Source organism: Monodon monoceros, unplaced genomic scaffold (assembly GCF_005190385.1).
Source record: "Monodon monoceros isolate NGI ecotype Baffin Bay Population unplaced genomic scaffold, NGI_Narwhal_1 Super_Scaffold_10, whole genome shotgun sequence".
Taxonomy (NCBI): Eukaryota; Metazoa; Chordata; class Mammalia; order Artiodactyla; family Monodontidae; genus Monodon; species Monodon monoceros.
Window position 1 is genome coordinate 46,585,186 of NW_021703766.1, and position 24,734 is coordinate 46,609,919.

The 24,734-nt window shown below is 52.8% G+C and overlaps 2 protein-coding genes across 4 annotated transcripts in view; both read left to right on the forward strand.

The window, feature by feature from the left end:
• The window catches only part of LOC114890052 (cytochrome P450 2S1), a 12,527-nt gene extending 9,292 nt beyond the window's left edge, over positions 1-3,235 (forward strand). Inside the window, exons 8-9 of one of the 2 annotated variants that reach the window (XM_029213572.1) lie at positions 2,351-2,492; positions 2,586-3,235. In XM_029213572.1, coding sequence (XP_029069405.1) covers positions 2,351-2,492; positions 2,586-2,767 — 324 coding nt within the window. In that variant the 3' untranslated portion in view covers positions 2,768-3,235. The remainder of the gene's footprint in view (positions 1-2,350; positions 2,493-2,585) is intronic. The other variant, XM_029213571.1, reaches the window with a different exon arrangement.
• A 7,476-nt stretch (positions 3,236-10,711) lies between these two features.
• AXL (AXL receptor tyrosine kinase) overlaps positions 10,712-24,734 on the forward strand; it is a 30,841-nt gene continuing 16,818 nt past the window's right edge. Inside the window, exons 1-10 of one of the 2 annotated variants that reach the window (XM_029210394.1) lie at positions 10,712-10,955; positions 12,056-12,278; positions 12,607-12,707; positions 13,280-13,456; positions 18,570-18,650; positions 18,782-18,897; positions 22,659-22,869; positions 23,172-23,311; positions 24,008-24,158; positions 24,373-24,399. In XM_029210394.1, coding sequence (XP_029066227.1) covers positions 10,892-10,955; positions 12,056-12,278; positions 12,607-12,707; positions 13,280-13,456; positions 18,570-18,650; positions 18,782-18,897; positions 22,659-22,869; positions 23,172-23,311; positions 24,008-24,158; positions 24,373-24,399 — 1,291 coding nt within the window. In that variant the 5' untranslated portion in view covers positions 10,712-10,891. The remainder of the gene's footprint in view (positions 10,956-12,055; positions 12,279-12,606; positions 12,708-13,279; positions 13,457-18,569; positions 18,651-18,781; positions 18,898-22,658; positions 22,870-23,171; positions 23,312-24,007; positions 24,159-24,372; positions 24,400-24,734) is intronic. The other variant, XM_029210403.1, reaches the window with a different exon arrangement.

Below are 24,734 nucleotides of genomic sequence, written 5' to 3' on the forward strand. Positions count from 1 at the left end.
ACACACACACACACACACACACACACACACACACACACACACACACTCTTTCTCTCTCTCTCTCTCAGTTCCTGCCCCTTCATTCCAGAGCAACTCAGAACCAGCACCACTAGGGGGCGACCTCTCCCTGGAAACCGAAGGTGCCTTCCGGGCAAGCTGCTCCCTCCTTGAGCTTCATTGTAGAATCCAGTTCATAGCAGTTAGAATCCAGTCCTGCTGTTTTCTAGCTGAGACCTTGGGCAAATCACTTCACCCTCTGAACCTCCATCTACTCTTCTTCTTTTTTTTTTTTTCTTTTAAATTAATTAATTTATTTATATATTTTTCGCTGCGTTGGGTCTCCGTTGCACACAGGCTTTCTCTAGTTGCGGCGAGCGCGGGCTACACTTTGTTGCCGTGTGCGGGCTTCTCATTGCGGTGGCTTCTCTTGTTGCGGAGCCCGGGCTCTAGGCGCGCGGGCTTCAGTAGTTGTGGCTCGCGGGCTCTAGAGCGCAGGCTCAGTAGTTGTGGTGCACAGGCTTAGTTGCTCCGCGGCATGTGGGATCTTCCCGGACCGGGGCACGAACCCGTGTCGCCTGCATCAGCAGGCGGACTCTCAACCACTGCGCCACCAGGGAAGCCCCCAGCAGGTGGATTCTTAACCACTGTGCAACCGGGGAAGTCCCTCCTCTTCTAAATTGGGAGTAATAATAGTATCATCTTGGGATTGTAAGGAATCTGTGAAACGATGCTTGTTAAACACCGAATGAGCTCTTTGTGCCGGGGGTGGGGCTCCTATGTACACCACAGCAGCGACTATTGCTACAGCAATGACTCTTGCAACTACAGATAATGATAATAGCAATAACAGGCGTCTGTGATCGAGGATCTGCTCTGTGCCAGGTATTATTCTAAATGCTTTACATGTATTACCTTATTTAATCTTCAGAGCAGCACTACATCATTATCACATCGTTATCATCATTATCACACCCATTTTACAAATGAGGAAACTGAGGCCTTGATAGGTTAGAAGACTTGGCAAGCTCTCCCAGCCTACAAGCAGTAGGGGCAGGATTTGAACCCAGAGCCTATGCTTTAGCAGTGGTTAAACACTGCTATCTGCCTTTCTCTTATTTTAACAACATTAGCCTGACCTTTTCTTGAAGCCTCACTCACCTTCCCAACTCGGAGCCCCATTAGCCAGCAGAATCCCTAACAAAGGAGATCCCTCGCCCTCTCCTCGTACTCCCTACCTTCCTTCACCCTCCACCACAGTCCTGGGAACATGGGGACTCTGATCTCAGTGGAAGGGGCTGCCCCTCTCCCCAAACCTGGGCAGGGGAAGCCTTCATGGGCAGCCCCCATCCACCCACCCTTCACCTCCAGAAGATCATAGTGGCAGAAAGCTGGACTCTTAGCCAAGTGCCTTAGGACAGCCACAGCTGAATCACAACATAGCCCCAAAGTTTAAAAACAAACATAAAAATAACAAGCTCTGCCACGTCCAAATGTTGCTTTGGGCAAGTTGCTTACGTTCTCTGGGCCTCTGTTTTCCCACTTTTTGTTTGTTTTGGCTGCACCACGCGACTTGCAGGATCTTAGTTCCCTGACCAGGGATCGAACCCGTGCCCCCTATAGTGGGAGCACGGAGTCTTAACCACTGGACCACCAGGGAAGTCCTCCATCTTTTTTTTTTTTTTTTTAATATTCCACACTGTTGCATCAGTGTTAGCCCTATCCTTTAATCCATTTGTACTACCGAGTTACAGACCTGACTGTTCCTAGCACCCTGTTTAACCAGTGGACAGTTATCTTCCCCGCCTTATAAGCAGCCTCTAAGACATTATCTTTCGTTGGTTTGGTTTTTTAAATATTTTATTTATTTATTTATTTGGTTGTGCCGGGTCTTAGTTGCGGCAAGAGGGCTCCTTAGTTGTGGCATGCGAACTCTTAGTTGTGGCATGCATGTGGGATCTAGTTCCCCGGCCAGGGATCGAACCCTGAGTCCCCTGCATTGGGAGCGCGGAGTCTTAGGCCACTGGACCACCAGGGAGGTCCCTCCCCCATCTTTAAAATGGGATCATATTACTAACTGTTCCCTAGACTTGTTAAAAAGATTTAGTGAGTTTGTGTGTATGTTTGTGAGTGTGTGTGTGTGAGTATAATACATGTACCTATTACATATGAGGCGATACATACGTAATGATTAATAAAGTGCCTGACACATAACAAGCACTCGATAAACATTGATGCCGCTGTGTTCCGTGAACCGGTCTCCCCAACACACCAGACTCTTGTGCTCCACCCTCGAGGACTGAAGGCCTGCGGGGTGAGGGATGTTTGTAGTTTTGTTATGATCTCCCCTCAGGGCACGGAGGTCTTCCCCCTCCTTGGTTCCATCCTGCATGACCCTGAGGTCTTCAAACAGCCCGAGGAGTTCAACCCAGGACGATTCCTGGATGCAGACGGAAAGTTCAAAAAGCACGAGGCCTTCCTGCCCTTCTCCTTAGGTATCTGCTGGGTCCGCCCCTGTCTACCCACTGGTCCTCCCACAGGCCTGGGTGTGAGGATGGTTGGCACAGCGCCATCTGTCTCCCCTCCAGGTAAGCGTGTCTGCCTCGGGGAGGGCCTGGCTCGGACCGAGCTCTTCCTCCTGTTCACCGCCATCCTGCAGGCCTTCTCGCTGGGGAACCCGTGCCCACCGGGTGCCCTGAACCTCCAGCCGGCCGTCAGTGGCCTTTTCAACATCCCCCAAGCCTTCCAGCTGCAATTCCGGCCCCGCTGACCTCCACCCCACTCCACCGTGTGGACCGGATGAAGAAGGGAAACTTGGGAGGTAGCAGCCTTGGCGGTTGCCATGGACATGGCTGTGTCTCCTGAGCCACACGCCTACACCACAGGCAGCCACTTTCGCACACCTGTAGCTGTTTTCTAGAGTCGGTCACACATATATTCAGCCTACACATGCACAGGGTCATCAGACCACGCAACCACACACCCAGACACACCCACGAGGGCCACAAGGCAACTCGGCCACGCAGCTTTCTACTGACAAATTTAGTCCATCTGGAATCACAACCACATGCCCGGATAACCCACCAACTCATACACAGCACAGCTCCCCCGGACCCACAACCCACACGTGGGGATTCAGCTGCCGCCTTCACAAGCCACGGAAACAGCCACAGTGTTTGCAGCCCACGTGCCCTCTTAACTCATCAGACTTACCAGGGCCACCATCTCTGGGAGCCTAGAGCAGAGAACATGCCCCATGCCACCTCATGTCACCACACAGAGACCATCTCTGTCCTCAGCCCTCAAGTGACCGTACCGCTATCCAGGCATAAGACTGTCGTCATCCACATGCCCCCAACCACTGAACCACACAGCCAGCACATGTGGGACACCCGCCCGCCTCCAGGGTATCTTCCCGCTAAGATATACGACTCCTGCGGAGGCCCAGCCCTGGCCTCCTCCACACCTTCAGCCCTCAAGGGCACCCCTTTCCAGGCAGCCTGATCCCCCAAATGCTCCCAAATACAGACAGACCCCAGTGTGCAATTGTGCACAAGCCTGGGGACAAAGTAAACTTGGACATACGTGGAAACTCAGATCAGGGGAACACACCACACACACACACACACACACACACACACTCCAGCTTATATAACCATGTTGAAAACCTCCCCTGCTCCCCCCACCCGCCTCCAGTTAGACCCAGTGGATGGAGCCAGATTCCAACTCCCCGTTACAGGGAAGAGGCCAGGTCTGACGTCCCTGTGACTCGAAGGTCTCCGTTTTGCAATAAAATTTTGTCTCTGGCCCAGGGCAGGGCCTAGTATGTGTGTGACAGTGTCCATCATTGTGAGTAAGGAGTGGGGATGGGGGTGTCCACCCCTCCCTGGAGGCTAGGCGGGAACCGAAAAACATGGCCCCCGCCTACCCTGGCTGTTGACATCAGTAGCAGATGTGGAGGTGGCGGGGGGGGGGGGCGGCGTGCGGGGAGGGGGGAGCTGTCCTGTGCCTCACTTCCGGTGAGGCTGATGTTGGAGGGTGGGCAGAACTGCAGGCCTAGGGCAGGGGGTGGGAGGCGTGCGGGTAGGGGAGTTGGGGGGCCTCAGTTAGGGAAAAACCGAAGGTGACCACTTCCCACCCTGGGCACCCTCCCAAACTGAAAGCAGATGCCGAAACACAAACCCTACCCTCACTCTGGCCTCTCCTGCCACCCTTTCCCTCCTCCCTTCTCTTCACTAGAGAGCCAGAAGTATCTTTTTCTTTGTCAATTATCTAATAAGGGAGTTTTCAAACACACACCAGTAGAGAGAATAGTACAATGAACCCGTGGGCCCATGACCGGGCCTCATTCGATAATCATCAACTTTCGGCTAATTTTATTTCATCTATCACTCTCTTACAGTGATTTTAAAGCAAATCTCAGAAAATAATTGAATACACATTTCTAATAGTAAAGGACATTTTTCCCCCCAACATTTTATTATGACAATTTTCAAACATGCAGCAAAGTTAAGGGGATTATACGGGAATACCCATGGGCTACCGCCTAGGCTCTCCCACTTTGGTTGCCATGCTGCATTAGCACATTTCTTTCCACCTGCCCAGCCAGCTCATTTTTTTAGGCATTTCAGAATAAATTGCAGGGAATTCCCTGGCGGTCCAGTGGTTAGGACTCCACACTTCCACTGTGGAGGCGCAGGTTCAATCTCTGATCAGGGAACTAAGATCCCGCGTGCCACGCTGCATGGCCAAAAACAAACCAAAAAGTAAATTGCAGACATCGACCTCTGAATGCTTCAGCAATGCATAGATCGTTAGCTAAAGTTTCCTTTTTTTTTAAAAATTTTCCATGATGTTATCACTTTAGTTTTTGGCTTAAATTCTACAGAGGTAGCACAAAACAGTGATATGATGGAAAATAGAAAGAGGCGATGGGGATCAGGTCCTAACTTTGCCACTTTCTAGTTGATGACACCTTCACTGAGGATTTAGCATCTAAAAGACTTGCCAAACTTAAAAGCAGAGATGTGAAAAATTCTGGCACTTAATAGGAACAAAATACGTGCTAAGTTCTTGGATTTATTATTACTACTTTTTATGTCAGTGTGATATGAAAAGGAATGAATGAGGTTTGAGGTTTCCTCCTTTTAAATTAAGGCAATGACTTGCTTTCCTTTGCACTCAAAATTCACATTCAGGGAACCTTGGGATCAGAAATACCAGCAAATTCATTTATTTGAGGAAGGATGGACCTTGCACCGCATCGATATGAAAGTTGGCATGAATTAGGATGATCCCAGTAGCAGGCAAAAGAAAAACAAAAACTCAAAATGTCTTAAACAATAATTATTGGACCCCAAAGTAAAAGTCTTTACAATCAGTGTGGTGTTCAGTTTGTTCTTTTGGGGGGGGGGTGTAAAATATACATAACATAATATTTATCATTTTCACCACTTGCAAGTGTACGATTCAGTGGCATTAAATATATTCACAATGTATAACCTTCACACTATCTATACCCAAAACTTTCATTATGCCCAACAAAGACTCCTAACTTATTAAGAAAATAACTCCCCTTTAAAATCCACTCTTTTTTCTTTTTTTTTTTTGGCCACATGGCTTGCAGGATCTTAGTTCCCTGACTGAACCCAGGCCCACAGCAGTGAAAAGCATAGAGTCCTAACCACTGGACCACCAGGGAATTCCCTAAAATCCACTTTTTAAGAGTCACAACCGGGCTTCCCTGGTGGCACAGTGGTTGAGAGTCCACCTGCCGATGCAGGGGACGCGGGTTCGTGCCCCGGTCCGGGAAAATCCCACATGCTGCGGAGCGGCTGGGCCCGTGAGCCATGGCCGCTGAGCCTGCGCGTCCGGAGCCTGTGCCCCACAACGGGAGAGGCCACAACAGTGAGAGGCCCGCGTACCGCAAAAAAAATAGCAAATCAAATCAGGTCTCTCCCCTGCTCTGCCCCCCAGTGGGGAACCCTTGTGCACCGTTGGTGGGAATGTAAATTGGTGCAGCCACTATGGAAAACAATATGGAGGTTCCTCAAAAAATTAAAAATAGAATTGTCATAGGATCCAGCAGTCCCACTTCTTGGTGTATATCCAAAGGAAACAAAATCAGTATCCCAAAAGAGATATCTGCACCCCTGTGTCCATGGCAGCATTATTCACGATAGCCAAGATACAGAAGCAATCTAAGTGTCAGCAGATGAGTGGATAAAGAAAATGTGACAGGCTTCCCTGGTGGTACAGTGGTTAGGAATCTGCCTGCCAATGCAGGTGACATGGGTTCAAGCCCTGGTCTGGGAGGATCCCACATGCCACGGAGCAGCTAAGCCTGTGTGCCACAACTACTGAGCCTGCGCTCTAGAGCCCACGAGCCTCAGCTACTGAAGCCCACGTGCCTAGAGCCCATGCTCCGCCCAACAAGAGAAGCCACTGCAATGAGAAGACTGCACACCACAACAAAGAGTAGCCCCCGCTCGCCGCAACTAGGGAAAGCCCACGTGCAGCAACGAAGACCCAACGCAGACAAAATTTAAAAAAAAAAAATAAAAAAAAAGAAAATGTGATATAGATATATAACAGAATATTATTCAGCCATAAAAAAAAGGAAACCCTGCCATTTGTGACAAACATGGATGGACCTTGAAGTCATTATGCTAAGTGAAATAAGTCAGACAGAGAAAGACAAATATTGTATGATCTCACTTACATGTGGAATCTAAAAAAGCTGAATTCATAGAAACAGAGAGATGTCATGTAGCATGGTGACTATAGTTAATAAAACTGTATTATACATTTGAAAGTTGCTAAGAGAGTAAATCTTAAAAGTTTCATAACGAAAAAAAATTGTAACCGCGTAGTGATGGATGTTAAGTAGACTTACTGTGGTGATCATTTCACAACATATACAAATATAGAATCACTGTGTACATCTGAAACTAATATAGTGTTATATGTCAATTGTCTCGCAATAAAAATTAATTAATAATTACTTAATTAAGTAAAAGAATTGTTGTTGCCAGAGGCTGGGGGTGGGGGAGAAATGGGGAGATGTTGATCAAAGGGTACAGATTTTCAGTTACAAGATGAATAAGTTCTGGGGACCTAATGTACAGCATGGTGACTATAGCTAATACTGTATTGTATACTTGAAATTTACTAAGAGAGTAGATCTTAAATGCTCTCACTATACACACCAAAAAATGGTAACTATGTGAGGTAATGGATGGGTTAATTAACTTTATTGTGGTAATCCCTTTGCAATATATACATGTAGTAAATCATGTTGTACACCTTAAATTTATTATTTATTTATCTATCTATCTATCTATCTATTTATTTATTTTGCCACGCTGCATGGCTTGTGGGATCTTAGTTCCCCAGTTCCCCAACCAGGGATCGAACCTGGGCCCTCAGCAGTGAAAGGGCCAAGTCCTAACCACTGGACCGCTGGGAATTCCCCATTAAATTTATACATTTTGGCCAATTATCCCTCAGTAAAGCTGGGTGGGGGGAATAGCCCCTTAGTGCATTCTGTCATATTTAGAATAAAAGCCAAAGTCCTCCTCCCCAGGCCAATGCCCTCCCTGATCTCACCTACTCCCTGACCCCCATCCATTCCAGCCACACGGGTCTTCTCCTTGAAGTTCCCTGCAGGCCTGCCCCCAGGCCTTTGCACCGGCTGTTCCCTCTGCCTGGAATGCCCTTTCCTATATGACTCACTTGCTAATTTACTTCAGAACTTGATCATAACCTCAGAGAGCACTTCCCTGACTACTTTCTCTAAAATGGCACTCCCCCCGCTCCCCTTGATATCTCTTCCGCAACTTTATTTTTCTTCACTTCCCGTGTTGCAATAAATATTTTGATAAAAATTTCTGATAAATATTTCTCTGGCTTTTCTCCCTCTTCCACTTGGAATATGAGCTCCATGAGGGCAGCCTTGCTCACTGTGGAATCCCCGCCTCTGGCAGAGGGAACATTTCTATCCACCTGTCCATCTCACCTTTTTTTTTTTGGCCGCGCCTCACGACTTTCAGGATCTTAGTTCCCCGACCAGGGATAGGAGCCAGCACCTTCAGCGGTTCAGCAATGAAAGCACCGAGTCCTAACCACTGGACCGCCAGGGAATTCCCCCATCTCATTTTTAAAATGCGTTTGAGGGACTTCCCTGGGGGTCCAGTCATTTAAAAGACTCTGTGCTTCCACTGTAGGGCTAGGGTTCCATCCCTGGTGGGGGAATTAAGATCCCACATGCCGCACAGCGGGACCGTAATAAAATAAAAAATAAAATTAAAATACTATGTATAAAAAAATAAATAAATAAAATGCATTTGAAAGCCAATTGCAAACACATATTTGATACTCAGCAAATAGTTCTTGAAAGAACGAACACAGATTCAAGTTGGCCACGCACACAGCTGGGTCCACTGTGTCCTAGGTGTGTAGGGTCACCCAGCGTATTCAGACAAGTGGGCAGACCTTGGCACATATTTGCGTCCCCCCAAAATGCCACAATAATTAATTGACCCCTTTATGAAAGGTCTTTTACATGGTGGTGCGGACACAGTGGTACCAAAGATATACCCAGTGCCTACACTCCCAGAGCCCACAGACCATGAGACACACGGTCACACCAATAAATATATTGTGACAACCCAAGCCAAAGCAAAGGACAAAGTGTTAGGAGTGAACAACACGGGGACCTAGAGTTGACTGGGAAGGCCCAGGCAGTGATGCCAAGGAGAAGGGACAATTGAGATGGGGCTGAGGGTGTGTAGGAGTTGGGGGCATAGAGCTGCAGGAGGAGGCCCTAAAGCTTGTGAACAAGAGAAAGGAGCCAGGTGGACATGAGGGGTCAAGGCAAGCAGTTTGGGGGTTTATCTTGGAAGGTTTGGGGCAAAGGTGGAAAAGGGTTTGATTTGGGATTGAGAGACATTCTTCTTGCTGTTGACAGGTTAGAGGGAGAGAGAGTGGAGGCCAGGAGACCAAGGAGGAGGCCAGAGCAGGGGTCCAGGTGGGAGAAGATGGGGCTGGACCAGGGTGAGACCATGGGGAGGACAGCAAGGCCAGGCAGGAGAAAGGTTTGTGGAGCTAAATCGAATCCTCCTTGGCACTTGGAAACTTATTGAGGGTGGGGGCTGTCCAAGAGGACCCTGAGGGTCGGGCTTGGGTGGCAGAATAGATGCTGAGGCTGTCACTGAAATGGGACACAAATGACACACCTCAGGAAAGCTGATGGAGAAGAGCCCTGAGTGCCAGGTTGTGGAGCCGGGAGCTCGCCCAGAGGGCAGTGGGGAGCCAAGGTTAAGCAGGGAGGGGACAGGGTCAGATTTGAGTTTCAGAAACATCCCTCTGCTTATGAATGGGAGATGGGCTGGAGGGAGTAAGAGTGGAGGCAAGGAGGCCTGGGGGGAGGCCAGGGAGGAGGCCAAGGCCGGGTCCTTGTGGGAAAGGATGGGGCTGTACTCCTCGGAGTGAGAAGAGGCAGATGGAAGAGACATCGGGAGGCTGAAAGGAGAGGAGTTTATAAGAAGCTGTAGGGATGCCAATACACAAACAGAACAGCCAAGAGCAGAGAGATGGGTGGCCAGCCCCCTCCTACACAGACACTCAGGCTTGCAGAGACCCCCCCCCCACTCCACCACGTGCAAAACACATGGTGAGAAGTAAACGGACAAGCAGGAGAACCGGCACACAGGCCTTGGATCTACAAGAATCAGGATACACAATCCACGAGAGGGAGACAGCCATGCAAGTGCACAGAGAGACACACAGATGAGATGCAAAAAATCAAGGGCACCTTGTCAGCTGTCGTCACCACGTGCAAAAAACTGCACATGCACTGTCCCAGGACAGCTTCCCCGTAGCCTGCTAAGTGGGTTCTATTGCTGTTCCCACCTTACAGATGGACAAAGCGAGGCTCAGGGAGGCCAGTCACTTGTAAGGTCACAGGGTTAGTGGTAGAGGCGGGATTCCCACCCAGGTCTTTGGGCACCCCCGTGAGGGCCCATCCACTGATGTCCTGTTTCCGTGCCCATGTGGATCTCTTTTGTATGAGGATCCACGTCTCCCCAAGTCTTCCCCCAGGGATGCCCACGCAGCAGTGTCCTCCCGTTTCTGGTTTCTGAGGTTTCTCCACGAATGGAGGAGCTCCTGACCTGGCTTGTCTGAGTGTGAGCCGGTGGCGTGCCCCTGCGTGTCTCCTCCTGTCCCAGCCTCTGTGTGTGGATGACATCTGTGAGTGTGTGTGTGTGTGTGTGTGTGTGTGTGTGTGTGTGTCCTTGTCTGAGGAGCTGTGAGTGAGAGGGGGAGTGCCTGGCTGGGCTGGGCTGGGGGTGGAGGCAGGGGAGGGGGGCCTCGCAGAGGGGAGAGGAGTTCTGGAGGAATGTTTACCAGACATTGAGAGAGCCCAGAGGGACAGCGCCCAGAGCCGGGATAGGGAGACGCACAGCTTCCCTGCCTCGCTGGCCCACGATTAGGGGCATAGCCACCTGGGGCCCCCTTCCCCCTCCTCAGCCTCCCTCCAGGGCCCCTTTAAGACAGAGCTGGTCCTCTTCTCTCCGCGTTAACCCCTTGAAGTCCAGGTGGCCCCTTGGGCTCCGGCCGGTGGGCGGAGGCGGCGGGGGGGGGGGGGCAGGGGCGGGGAAAGCGTTGCCCGAAATCTGGGAGGGAGAGAAGGAGGCAGGGGAGCTGGGAAGGCGCCGCTGAGCAGAGCCGGTTGAGGGCGCCCCCCGCTCCGCTGTGCTAGGCGGGCAGTGCCAAATCCGGGGAGCCCGGAGCTGGGGGGAGGGCCGGGCACAACCCGGCCCTGCCCCCTCCCCCACGGGGTGCCCAGCAACTTCTGAGGAAAGTTTGGCATTGATTGCGTGGTGCCCCGAGGATGGGCAGGGTCCTGCTGGCCTGGTGCTGGGCGCTGTGCTGCTGGGGGTGCGTGGCTCCCAAGGGTGAGTGATGGGGGGCGCTGGGGGAGGAGGGAAAGGAGAGGGATGGATGGCAGGTGTTTGAGGGGGGTGAGTCGGGAGTCCTGGTCTGGCTCAGGGAGTTTTCTTGGGACAACAGAGGGGGAGGGTATACACAGAGACAAACCAAGAGAGGGAAGGAAAAAGGGACTCTTGAGAGAGCAGAAGGGCAAGAAACAGAAACTAAGAGGGTCAGAGATGGGAAGAGATGGACACAGACAGACAGACAGGAGAAGCTGAGGGCAAGGGTAGGGGCTGGACTTGAGTTGGGGGCCTTGGGGAGAGGGGCTGAGCTGGGGGCTGCCCGGAAAGGAATCTTCCAGAAAGGACCCCTAAGTCAGGCAGCGGGATGAGGAGGCTCCAGAGCCCTAGGGGAAGTCCCTCGTCACTGTCACCCCCACTTCTCCTTACCCCATGGCTGTTTGTCTGCGCGTTCCACCTCTGGGGCCAGGGACTCTGCCTCCAATCCTACCATCTCTGTGGGTCTCCATTTCTCTCTCTCTCTCCAGTCTCTGTCTTTATCTCTCCCTATGCCCTAAGTGTCTCTATCATTGTCTCTGTCAGTCTGTTTTTGTCTCTTTCTGTCCATTTCCCTCTGTGTGTCTCTCCTACCACTTTTTCCCCTCTGGGGTGTCTCTCTCCATCTCTTATCCTCTGTCGCGCCGGGTTTCTGTCCCTCTCTGTCTGCCTGACTTTCTCTGGTTCCTCTCTCTGACTCTCCTTCCCTGTTTCTCTCTCTCTCCTCTCCCTCCCATTCCCTTTTCTTCCCCACCATCCACCAGCCTAATCTGTCAAGTCTCTAGAGACACTAAGGGAGGGCAGGCCTGCCGGGGCGTGGGAGGCTGCCAGACCCCGGGCCTACTCCCAACGGACGGAGGCTGGAGGCCGGACCCCAGTCCCCTGGGAAGGCTCCCATCTTCCCCTCAAAGCCTCTACCCTCCACACCCCCTACTGAGGTCACTCTGCAACTATGTGGGCCTAAGGGCCTGGCGGGGTCCTGGCAGTAGGCAGGCCGGCACGGGTGGAACCAAGGAGTCGGAGGGGAGCAGGGTTTCCTGAGTGAATTCTTCCCCATCTCCCTGCAGGCCCACAGGCTGAGGGGCACCCCTTCGTGAGGAGTCCAGGGAACATCACTGGTGCCCGAGGACTCATGGGGGCCCTTCGGTGTGAGCTCCAGGTTCAGGGGGAGCCCCCCGAGGTGACCTGGCTTCGGGATGGACAGGTCCTAGAGCTGGCAGACAGCACCCAGACCCAGGTGCCCCTGGGCGAAGACGGGCAGGATGACTGGAAAGTGGTCAGCCAACTCAGGTGCCCGGCCTCCCCTAACCAGACACGACCCGCATCCCTCCTGACCCCTGTGTCCCCACCTCCATCACATGGTGACTGCAGAGTCACTCGCAGGAGCCCACCTGGGTTGGACCCCAGTGTGGCCACTCGCTGGCTGCACGGTTTTGAGCATGTGACATAACTAACCCTGGCTTTCACTTTCCTCTTCTGTAAAATGAGTTAATAATAGTACCCACTTATTCGGTCTTACGAGTTTCCAGCCCAGACTCTCCTCTTTCAGTTCTGAGGACCCCCTCCCCGGGTGCAGCTTTGACCCTGAACCTCTCTGTCCCTCCTCTTGCCCTGTCAGAATCTCGTCCCTGCAGCTCTCAGACGCTGGATGGTACCAGTGTGCCGTGGTCCTGGGCAGAAAGACCTTCGTGTCCCAGCCTGGCTACGTCGGGCTGGAGGGTGAGCCCTGGGCTCAGAGGTCGTGGGAGACCAAGAATCCTGAGGGGTCAGAGGGTGCTGGAGGATTCATGGCGTGCATTGGGGACGTACAACCTAAGAATGTCAGAGATCTTGGAGGGTCAGGCAGCTGGAGGGGTCTATAAATTATTGGGGGCAGGCCTGCACAAGATAATATGTTTTGGGCAGGGGGGGAGATATCTTTGGGTCTGTCAGGTGTCCTGAGGTCACACATGGTTGGGGCAGGACATTCGGGGGTCAGATCAAGGGTCTGAGGCACAACTTAACCCTCTCCCTCACCCCCCAGGGGCCTCACTTTCCTCATAGATAAAGTGGCATGAAGAGCAGGAAGGAGTAAGACATTCTGGAAAAGAGACATGAGAGGCTCAGATGTCCTGGAGCTCAGACATTGGTGGGGAGAGTCGGATATTGGGATCATGTTTCCTGGGTGTAGAGGTGTCCTGAGGGGTCAGACATAGGGGTCAAAGACCCTGCACCCTACAACATCCTAGTGGTGAGTCAGACACCTAGGGGGCTCAGAGGGACCCCAGCCTTCACCACTGCCCCCCGCCCAGGTCTGCCTTACTTCCTGGAGGAGCCTGAGGACAGGACTGTGGCTGCCAACACTCCCTTCAACCTGAGCTGCCGGGCCCAGGGACCCCCAGAGCCCGTGGACCTACTCTGGCTCCAGGATGCTGTCTCCCTAGCTGCAACCGTGGACCACAGTGCCCAGCACACACTCCGTGTTCCAGGTGAGTCCAGGGATGTGGTCAGCTCAGTGTAGAGGGCCAGACAGGATGGAAGTGGGGAGCCCTTCATGCCTCTGTGTGAGGGTCTGCTCGTCCCGCTGTCCTTCTCTATCTGTCTCTGTCTCTGAGTCTCCCTCTAGTTTTTTCTCTTTGTCTCTGTGTATCTCTGTCTCTGCACTTCTGTCCCCATCTATCTCGTTTCCCTCTGTATGTTTTCTTTCTGTCTCTGTTCTCCATCTCTCTCTGTTGCTCTGTGTGTCTCTCCGTCTCTCTGCTCTTTCCCCCTCCATTCATGCCAGCCTCTCTGCAGAGAATTCTTTGTCCTGGGTTTCCTCTGAGCTGCTCCATGGCCAAGTGTGTGGGGGTCTGATGCCCCTTGTGTCAGCCCTTGACCCTAAGCAGGGCACTGGAATCAACTGGGCCTTCCTCTCCCCTAGCTCCTTACAGAAGTAACCCAAGATGGAGAGAGACACGACAGGTCTGAGTGACAGGAGAAACCCTCCCAGCCTCAGGGTGACCATCCCCTTCCACACCTCACAGATGGGGCAGGACCTAGTTTGGGGTCACACAGCGGTCAGCCAGAGTTGGGGGACCCTGAGCACAGGGAGTTCCCCTCACTGAGGAAGGAGAGGCAGAGGAACACAGATGAGGGAGGCTGAGTCAGTCAGAGGGAGGCGGCTGGACCTTGGAGGGCATCGGCTTCCAGCATCCCCAACCTGCTGCTTCCATCTGCTGGCATGGGGAGGGGACTCCTGACGGAGAGTCTCTTAGGGTGGAAGGAGGTGCCCACATTCCCAGCATTCCGGGGGCCCTGAGTGTACGAGGAAGCAGGGGTGAGCATGCCGGCCTCCAGAGGGGTGACTCAGGCCCACAGCTCTGGGGCCTGAGTCAGCCTGGCAGGACCCGGGCAAAGGGGAGGGAGAGGGGGATGGTTCCCCCACCGCATCCCAGAAAGAGGGAGAAATGGGGGACGCAGGTGTGAGAGGATCTGTGTGTGTATCAGCGTGTGAGGGAGCTGCCAGGTGGGGATCTCTGTGTGTGTCTCTGTGTGTGGGGCGGGGTGGGAGGTCTGGGTGTGTCCCTGTCCCTCTCGATCTGTGTCTCAGTGCATCTACCTGTTTGTACGAGGGTGTACCTTAGTGAGGGCTGGCTTCTGTGTATGTCTCAGAGTGTGTGTGTGTGTGTGTGTGCGTGCGTGTGTGTGTGAGACTAGGTATGTTTCTGTCGCCTTAGGTGTCTGTCCCACTGTGTTTGGGTCTTTATGGCATGTTTCTGTAAGTTTCTCAGGGGCTGTCAGTGTGTGTGTGTGTGTGTGTGTGTGTGTGACTAAGTACTCCAGTGTCGGCCTGCTATCTGTCCTTCTTTGTGTTTGTGTGTTCACAGCTGTGACTCTCTGTGAGAGGGTGGAGTGCATATGTGTGTGTGAGGAGAGATGGCAGAGTGATGGATGGCAGTGCGCCTTGTGGCTATTTTCCATACCTCCCTGCATAGAGACAATGCCAGCTTACAGGTGTGTGCCTCTAGGTGTCAGTGTGTCTTAGTGGGAGCTTCTGTTCCTTTGTGGACTCAGAATGTGTCATTGGACAACTTGGTGTGTTTCTTGGTGTGGTTCCACTGCCTGTGGCTGTGTATGGATGGCTCTGTGATATCTGTGTATATGTCACAGGGTGAGCATGTTGGTATGTGACTCTGTCCCATGGACCCCTATAGACATGTGTGTGTGTGTGTGTGTGTGTGTGTGTGTGATTCACAGCAGGTAGTAACAACACCCTTCTGCTTCTGTCTGCTCTCCTGGTATGTCGGTCCCAGCCCTGACTGCCCCTTGGTGGATGAACTTGAGGTACTCACCAGCCAGTGTGTATATATGTGTCTGTGCCACCTATATGCACAAGGCAGCATCTCCACGTTCGTGTGTCTGCAGCAACCCTGTGTGTCGATGCAAGTGTGTGCTTCCGTATCAGCCTGCATCTTGAGGAATGTGTCTGAAGCAACCTGACTGTGTCCAGCTGTGTTTTGAAGGCTTGGCTGTGTTTCTGTGTGAGCCAGTTAACATCAACCTGATTTGTGTCCTGTTGTGTATCCGTTTGTCCACTTCAACCTCAACGTACGCTTGTTGCTTGGTGGGTGTATCTCGAACTGCGGGGAGGTTTGTGCGTCTGTCAGCTTCAGCCTAGGTGTGTATTGTGTTGCTAGGTGTTTGTAGTCAGTGTGTGCTCGTTCGATTGCGTGTTTGTGTTCGTGTATGTGTGTGTCTCTCTTTGTGTATGTGCGTCAGTGTCAGCCCCTTGAGTATACGTGTCAGTCATAGAGAATGTTTTTGTGTCACCGCGTGTCTGCAACAGCATCCTCCTGTATAGTTAACCAGTTTTCTGTTTTAGGGCCCGTAGCGTGCCCTGTAGGCCCCTGTATGTTAAGTGCGATTCACTGTGTGTGTAGGAATTCGTGGTGTGTACTGCATCAAGGAATTTCGTCCGTTTGTGTGTGTCTGTCCCTGGATCTGACTCAGGGCGTGCCCCCTCTCTCCTTCCATCCCTCCAATTCCCTCGGAAAAAGCAAACTGCGCTCTGGGGTGGGGGAGGGTGGCGCCGGGCGCCGAAGGGGAGAGGGACGGTACATCTGGAAAGCACATCTGGAGCTGGTCGTAGAGGGAGAGCGCGCCGGAGGGGAGGGGGTCCTAGGCCCTTTCGCCCCTGTCTCCCCCTCCCTCAAGGTGCGGGCCGCTGGGGCCCCGGGAAGGGGGATCCCAGTCCGGCCGGAAGTGCCGGGGGTTGGGGGGGCGCCCCGGTGACTCACGCGGGGGCAGGAATGCTGCGGTCGGAACTGGACCGGGCTCCAGACCCCCCTCCCGCCCCAGGGCTCCAACGGCGGCGGGCAGCGCGGGCTCCCGCGCGGTGACCCTGGCGGACCCCCACGTGCCAGGTGGCTGGACGGGACCCAGGTACCCCGCCCTCTCGGGCAGCTCACCCGGGGCTGTCCTGTCCCTCCCCAGGGCAGCGGGGGCTGCGGGCCGGGCACCTGACCTTGGCTGGGAACTGCGGCCTGGGCAGCGGAGCTGGGGAACTTCCCTGCCCACCCCCCTTCCGGCCTCGCCGCCTTTCCCTCCTTCTACTCCCTCTGCTAACTGAGAAAAGGAAACTTGGTGTGTGCCGGTAGCTGGTGGTGGTGGGAACACAGCACAGCGCGGAACAAACGCAGGAGACGCACGCGTATAGCATCCACAGACACGCAGAGAAACACAGGCAGATACAGATCTGCAGTCACACATAGACTGAAGACTTGGTCCTCCTTACATCCTATCACCCAGACATTATGGGTGCGCGTGTCTCTGTTGCCGTGTGTGTGAATCTGTGTATGTTGTATAGCTCTGTGTGCTGTGTATCTCTCTGTGTTTGTGTGTCTGCATCTCTTGTGTTTGTCTGTGTACTTGTACGTGCCTCTGTGTGCGTGCATGTGTGTGTATATTCCCACCACCACCACACTGAGAAAGGGGAGGCAATCCACCCCCAGACACTCAAAAACACACGAACTCACCCACAGAATTACACATGCTCACGTTGCTACGTACACACCCGGAAGTGCTCATAAGTACATAAATTCATCCACTCATTCAACAAACATTTATGGAGAACCTACTGTGTGCCAGGCCATCTTAGGCCCCTGGGGGGATACAGCAGGGGGCAAAACAGACAGAAACCCCTACCGTCCTGGGCTGACGTGCTAGTGGGGTCAACACACAGTGAACAGGATATGTAGGACTGTGTAAAGGATGCTGTGATGAGAAGAATCAAAGAGAAAGTAAAGCAGGGAAGAGGCTAGTTGTGGAGGGGAGGTTCCAATTTTCAACAAGGTGGTTGGGGACAGAGGCGACTGGAAGGTGGAATCTGAGTAACAAATGTGAAGGTGGGCAGGAGGGAGCCACGTGGATGTCTGTGGGAATGCTTTTCCAAGCAGAGGGAACGGAAGTGCAGATTTCCTGAGGTGGGAGCATGCATAGTACCTTCTAGAAACATCAGGAGGCCAGTGGAGCTAGAGTGAGTGAGTGCGGGGTAGAGGGATTGGTAGCAGCTAAGCTTGTCGATGAGCAAACACCTCTACATGTCCACACCCCCATGAGGGCCTGTTTCTTAAGTGTGTATCTATTAGATGTGTACGCCTCGAGACAGGTGTCTGTGTGGCTCAGTGTGATTGTGTCTATTCTTGTGTGTATATGTGAGTGTGTGTACGTCTGTGTGTTTGTGTGTGTCTAGGTATGAGTATGTGCGTTTCTTTTTTTTTGATTACCTTGTTTTTTTTTAATTAATTTATTGTTTGTTTATTTTTGGCTGCGTTGGGTCTTCATTGTTGTGTGCAGGCTTTCTCTAGTTGCAGCGAGTGGGGGCTACTCTTCGAGGCGGTGAGCGGGCTTCTCACTGCGGTGGCTTCACTTGTTGCGGAGCACAGCCTCTAGGCGCGCAGGCTTCAGTAGTTATGGCATGCAGGCTTTAGTAGTTGCGGCTCGCGGGCTCTAGAGCACACGCTCAGTAAATGTGGCGCCCGAGCTTAGTTGCTCTGCGGCATGTGGGATCTTCCCGGACCAGGGATGGAACCCGTGTCCCCTGCATTGGCAGGCGGATTCTTAACCACTGCGCTACCAGGGAAGTCCCCGAGTATGTGCGTTTCTGTATGTGAGTGTGTGTTTCTGTGTGCGTCTGTGTGTATAAATGTGTGTGCTGGTGCGTGCGTCTGGTGTGTCTATGTGTGAGTATGAGTGTTCCTGTGCGTCTGTATATCTGTGTATGTATGTGTATCTCTGTGCATAAGCGTGTGTATGAGTGTGTGTGCCTGTGTGCGTCTATGTATGTGGTTCTGAGTGTATATGTCTGTGTGTGTACGTGTGCATGTGTCTCTATCTGTGTGGGTGTCTGTGGGGTGGGGTGTTAGCTGGCGTTGTGTCTGGGGATGGAGACCTGTGTTCCCAATGTATTATCTCCCTTTCCCACAATCTCCCTTCAAGCAGGTGCCCCTGGGTGCCAGACTGACCCTGTCAGGTAGGGCGTGGTGGAAGGGATGCTCAGCGTGGCCCGGGAGCCCCTCCTTCCCCTTTCTGACTGGACTCCTCCCTCATATGACTCCCCAGGCCTGAACAAGACTGCTTCTTTCTCCTGTGAAGCCCATAACACCAAGGGGGTCACCACATCCCGCACAGCCACCATCACAGGTGACAGGAAAGGGAGCTGGAGAGCTGGGTGTCAGAGGGTGGGGCGTTGGGGTCAAAGGTCAGAGCTGGAGTTGAGGGCAGGGTGGGGAGCTTTGGGCAAGGGGTCAGCTCCTCCCCTCTTCTGTCCACAGTGCTCCCCCAGCGGCCCCGCGACCTCCACTTGATTTCCAGCCAGCCGACGGAGCTGGAGGTAGCTTGGACCCCAGGCCTGAGCGGCATTTATCCCCTCACCCACTGCACCCTGCAGGTGAGACCTCAGGCTTTCCTCACCTCCGTCTCAGCCCTCCTTCCATCCACAGCCACAGGCCCTCATCCTGTCCCTGGGAAACCAGCCCTTCCCACCCATTCATGTGTTGAGAAGTAGTAGAGGCTTGGGTTAAGCCAGATGTCCTGGGTTCAAATCCTGACTCCACCAGCTGCTGGCCGCATGAGCTTGGGCAGGTGACACAACCTCCCTGGGTCTCAGTTCTCTCATCTATAAAATGGGCATAATGGTGGTACCTACCTGATAGGCTGGCTGTGGGGATTCAATGAGTGAATGCAATTAACAAAATAGTATCTGGACCTTTGGAAATGTGTAATAAACTATTGGCTGCTTTTGGGAATTCCCTGGTGGTCCAGGGGTTAGGACTCTGTGCTTTCACTGCCGAGGGCGTGGGTTCAGCCCCTGGTTGGAGAACTAAGATCCCGCAAGCCATGTGGCACTGCCAAAAAAAACACTATTGGCTGTTTTCATTTTTTTAGTGTTAGTGATATTGACTCTAGCTGGAATGGGAGCCCTGAGACAGCAGGGCCCATCATCACTGGGTACCCACAGCCCTGTACTTCTCCTGTCCCAGCCCTGACCACCCTGGGTTGTCACTGTCTGGGGGTGAGTCTGTCTCCCCCTGGACTGTGAGCTCTGGGAGGGCAGGGCTGGCCTGGTTTAGCCACCACTGGGTCCCTATTATTCATTGCCCAGCGCAAGGCCAGACATCGACTAGGGAATGTTTGCTGGAAGAATACCTAACAATTGAGATGAGCTAGACCCAGCCTTCGGCACTGAAGTTGTTCCTGCTCTAGAATAAGAAAAACAAAGCAACACACATCTCTGAATATGAGATCCAGTTCTGGCCTGAAGTTCTCTGAGATTTGAGAGTTTAAGTGAGGATGGGACAGTGTCTGTGATGGGAGATGACAATAATGGAAAATGACCAACTTTTATTGAATGTCACCTATGTGCTGCGCCTTGCGTTACAGCTTTTCACACAGCCTCTCAAGTGTTTGTGAAGTAGGGTCTATGGATACACCCATTTTCCAGATGAAGTAACTAAGGCTCAGGGTAGTTAAGCAACTTGCCCAAAGTCACAGACAGGAAGTGGCAGATGTGGAATTTGAACCCTTGTCTCGCCAAACCCAAAGGGCACTCCTGACCTCCTAAAGACCATTTAGAGCCAGTGCTTGATTGAACGGGAGCTGCCTTTCTTATAAGAAAGACTCTGGCCCTGGAGACAACCTCACATTGAATTGACATTTTAACCCCAGAAAGTAGTGGCTGTTCATCTTCCCATTTTCAAGATAAGAAACTGAGGCCCAGAGAGGGGAAGTGACCTTCCTTCCCCAATGGCTAAAAAGGATAAAACCATTTCAATCCCAGAGGCCAGGCTGATTTGGGAAGACCTCAAATGCCAGGTCAGGCACCAACTGTACCCACAACCCACATCCATCCAGTGTCCCCAAGAAAGCAGAAGTGTGCCCTCTTCCCTCTCCAGGTCTCACTTCCTGCTGTGCATGGGCTAAGGGTTCAAGTGGGAGGTCACAGCCGTCCCGGGGAAAAGAGAAGTGGAGTTGGCAGGGGGAGCCTGACTGTCTGCACCCACGTCCCCTTTGTCCCAGAAGAGGTTCGCCTTCTGGTCAGTCACTGTGGGTCAGAGATCAGGCATGGAGACCTACTCCCCCCATCCTGCTACCCACCTTCTGCTCATCTCCTCCCCAGGCCTTGCAATGCTGTTGTCTCCCCACATGGGGACTGTGTGACTTTGGGCAAGCTGCTGAATCTGGGCCTCTGTTTCCTCATCTGTAAAATGGGAATGAAAAAAGAAATTGACCCCATAGGGTGGTGGTAAGAAGGCAATTTGCTCATCCAGGAATGTGCTTGGCAAGGTGCTTGGGACACAGCTGGCACTCAAAAAATGTTAGCTGTTGACAGGATGGCAAGCCAGTTCACGTGCATCATTTCATTAAACCTCGCACCTTGACAGGGAGGGACTCTTGGAAGCCCATTTTCCAGAGACAGGAACTGAGACCCAAGGAAGTTAAGACACTCACTCTAAATCACGCGGCAAATAATATCCAAGCCAAGATTTGGACCCAAAGGAATCTGGCTTTAGAGCCTTAAGCAGTAAACTTCCCAACACACTGTGTGGTGTGGTTACATCGCCTGATTGCTCCCCAGGGTGAAGGCAGCACCCCTGAGCTGTGTGGCTGTGGGTTGTGTGGCTGTGGCGGGTTGTGGTTCTGTGGGGAAGGGCTGTACAGACGTCTTCCCCAGCTGTGGCCCCTGCCATCCTGATGGTGCCACTCCTGGCGACCAGGTGGGTGTAGCAGCCTGTACCGCTGTGCAGGGTGTGCAGAGTTTGACACTCATGGCCAGACAACCTCACACACACAAAATGATAATGACAAACTCTCGACATGCACAAACACTCTTCTACACACTTACGGGAGTCAATTCAGTTAACCCTGCGAAGTAGGGAAACACCGTTGTTATCCCATTTTACCGATGAGGAAACTGAGGTGCAGAGCTAGGGAGTGGTAGAGGCTGGATGTGAATACCAGATGCAGTATCCCTGCTCTTCAGCACTAAGCTGCATTGCCTCTCTGAACAGAAGAGAAGTATTGTTACTATTACTGATGCTCTTAAATGGACATTCTTGTTGTCAGTAGGGCAAAGGTTTTGAAGACAGGCTGGGGTTCAGGTTCCAACTTCATCAGTGACAAGCTGGTGTCCTTGGGCCAGTGATTTCATCTCTCTGAGCCTCAGTGTCCTCATCCGTATAACGGGCACAAACACAGCACATATTTACAGCGCAAAGCTGAGGTGAGGATCAAATGAGTTCAGATTTGTAAAAGGCTTTTCTTATTTATTTAGTTAGTTATTTGGTTACACCGGGTGTTAGTTGCGGCTCGCTGGCTCCTTAGTTGTGGCATGTGAACTCTTAGTTGCGGCATGTGGGATCTAGTTCCCTGACCAGGGATCGAATCCAGGCCCCCTGCTTTGGGAGCGTGGAGTCTTAACCACAGTGCCACCAGGGAAGTCCCAAGGCTTTTGTTTTTTTAAATTAAGGTATAACATACATAATGTGCATAATCTTTGGTGTACACCTAGATTGCTTAACCTATGTGACCTCCCTCTGAATCAAGATGCAGACACTTCTCAGCTCCCTTGAAGGCTCCCTCAGCCCCCAGAGATGCCCACTCTTCGGACTATTTTTTCTTTTGGCTGAGCCGCTCGGCTTGCAGGATCTTAGTTCCCTCACCAGGGATTGAACCCGGGCCCACGGCAGTGAAAGCACGGAGTCCTAACCACTGGACCACCAGGGAATTCCCTCTTCTGACTTCTATTGTGGGACATTGCCTTTGCCTGTGGTTGACTGTCACTGTCATTATTGTTGATGCCGACCACCTGCCATGCACTGTGCAACTGTCCTACATTGAATCTTTAAGCAACCCCGGAAGGCATTTGCTCCTCTAAGCCCCCGTTTTCCAGATGAGGAAACTGAGGCTCAGAGAGGGAAAGGCTTGTCAGAAGTGACATTTGCAAGTGATGGCAGAGCCATGTTGCGCAGCTGGGTGGTCTCCTCGTTTTGCAAACTCAGGTGCCCATGTTGCACTAACATGGAGTTGTGACACACACACACATCCTCGCAAAATTGTGTCATCACAGCAGGATCACCACCACTGAGAGTTGTGTGAGCACCTCCAGTGATTGCGTGGCCACCCTGTCCTCACGCGCCCCTCTCTCCCCAGGCTGTGCTGTCAGACGATGGGGTGGGCACCTGGCTGGGAGAGCCGGACCCCCCAGAGGAACCCCTCACCTTACAAGCATCTGTTCCGCCTCACCAACTGCGGCTGGGCGACCTCCATCCTCACACCCCTTACCACATCCGGGTGGCGTGTGTCAGTAGCCAAGGCCCCTCACCCTGGACCCACTGGCTTCCTGTGGAGACACCGGAGGGAGGTAAGAAGGGGCTGGTGGCCAGGAGACGTCGCTCACTGCCCCACTGACCCTTGCGTACATCAGTATGATCCCCGGCATCTCCTCTCGCCCGTTTAACCCATGTGGCTTCAGACTCCTTCCTGCCTCGTCCCCGACTCCTCAGCATGGCACACTGGCATCTCTCCCCTGTGCTTCTGCTCATGGGAGGCCTGCACGAGGTGCCCACGTGCATGCCCTCTGTACCCTGGCCCTACTTCCTGGGAACAGGGGTGGGGGTCAGGAAGAGGTGGGGATGCCAGCTTCCCCTCTTCCCTGTCCTCCAGTGCCCCTGGGCCCTCCTGAGAACGTTAGCGCCATGCGGAATGGAAGCCAAGCCCTCGTGCATTGGCAGGAACCAAGGGCGCCCCTGCAGGGCACCCTGTTAGGGTACCGGCTGGCCTATCGAGGTCAGGATACCCCCGAGGTGGGTGCTGCTGGCTAGGTTGGGGTGGAGGGGCTGTGGAGGAGCGAGGAGTGGTGGGGAGAAGACGACAGGGCAGACATGGACAGTTGAGCAGGTTGGGTAGGACGCCATCACACTGTGCTAGGAGGGCACATTGTGGGACGGTTAAAGGGGTCCGGGAGAGGGTTAGGGATGGCTATTCATGAATCACGTACAAAGCGTTTCAGTAGACCTATATGTACCAGGACAGTTTTACAGCAGGTAGTGGCATAACATCTTGAGGAAGGGGTGCCTCTTCCTAATTGGCACAAAGGTACTACCTGAGCAAGCAGCACCCTGGGGTGGAGAGATGGGGCGGGAGAGAGGGTGGGGAGTTAGAAGGGTCTGGAGTGATGAGGGTGAAAAGATGAGAATTCAGTTCTTCAACACAAGTACCGTGTTCCACGCATCATGCCGGGACTTGAAGACGTGGGAGTGAATGAGACAAAGTCCCAGTCCTGGTGGAGCTGTTATTTTAGTGGGTGTAGAGATGGAGAACGGAAAGGAAAGGACGGGATGGGGGATGAGAAATGAAGGGTAGGAAGAGGTAGGGGATGAGGGACTGAAGATGAGGAGAGAGGAGAGGGCTTTGAGAAAGATGGGGAGTTGAGGCTGAGCGTGAAGGCTTAGGCGTTAGGGGCTGGAGCTCTACTCTGATGCCACGTCTGGACGTCCTAGGTGCTAATGGACGTAGGGCTAAGGCGAGAAGTGACCTTGGAGCTGCGGGGAGACAGGTCTGTTCCCAACCTGACGGTGTGCGTGGCAGCCTACACCGCCGCTGGGGATGGACCCTGGAGCCTCCCTGTGCCCCTGGTGCTCTGGCGCCCAGGTAACTCCAAAGCCGTGCTCAGCCCCCTTCAACCTGCCCACAGGGACCTCGTCTCTCCCAGATGCCCGTGACTTGCTTGCTGTACCTTTGAGCATTACCCCAGTCTAGGCTCTGTTCCTACCTGGAACCTTACTGAGAGCCTCACTCCCTCACCTGTGTCTCACCAGTCTTGCCCTCTCTGAGCATGTCCTCCCTCTGTCCTTTCTCCTCACAGGACAAGGACAGCCAATCCACCAGCTGGGTAAGGACTTTCGCCTCTTCTCCCTCCCTTCCCTCATTGTCCAGTGAGGACCCCATCACCACACACACTCTTTGCACATCCCTTTCATATTTCTCAAACTCATCACTCTAGTCCTCTACTTCTTGGGTTTGTGTGGTCCTTGATGGAGGCGGCTGGAATGACCCAGTGCATTGTAGGTACTCAGTGAATGGTGGATGGATGGATGGATGGATGGAATGGTGGATCAGTGAATGTGTAGATGGATGAATGAATGAATTGGTGGGTGGGTGGTGGATGGATGGATGGATGGATGAATGGATGGGTGGATGGCAAATGAATGAATGAGTGGATGGGTG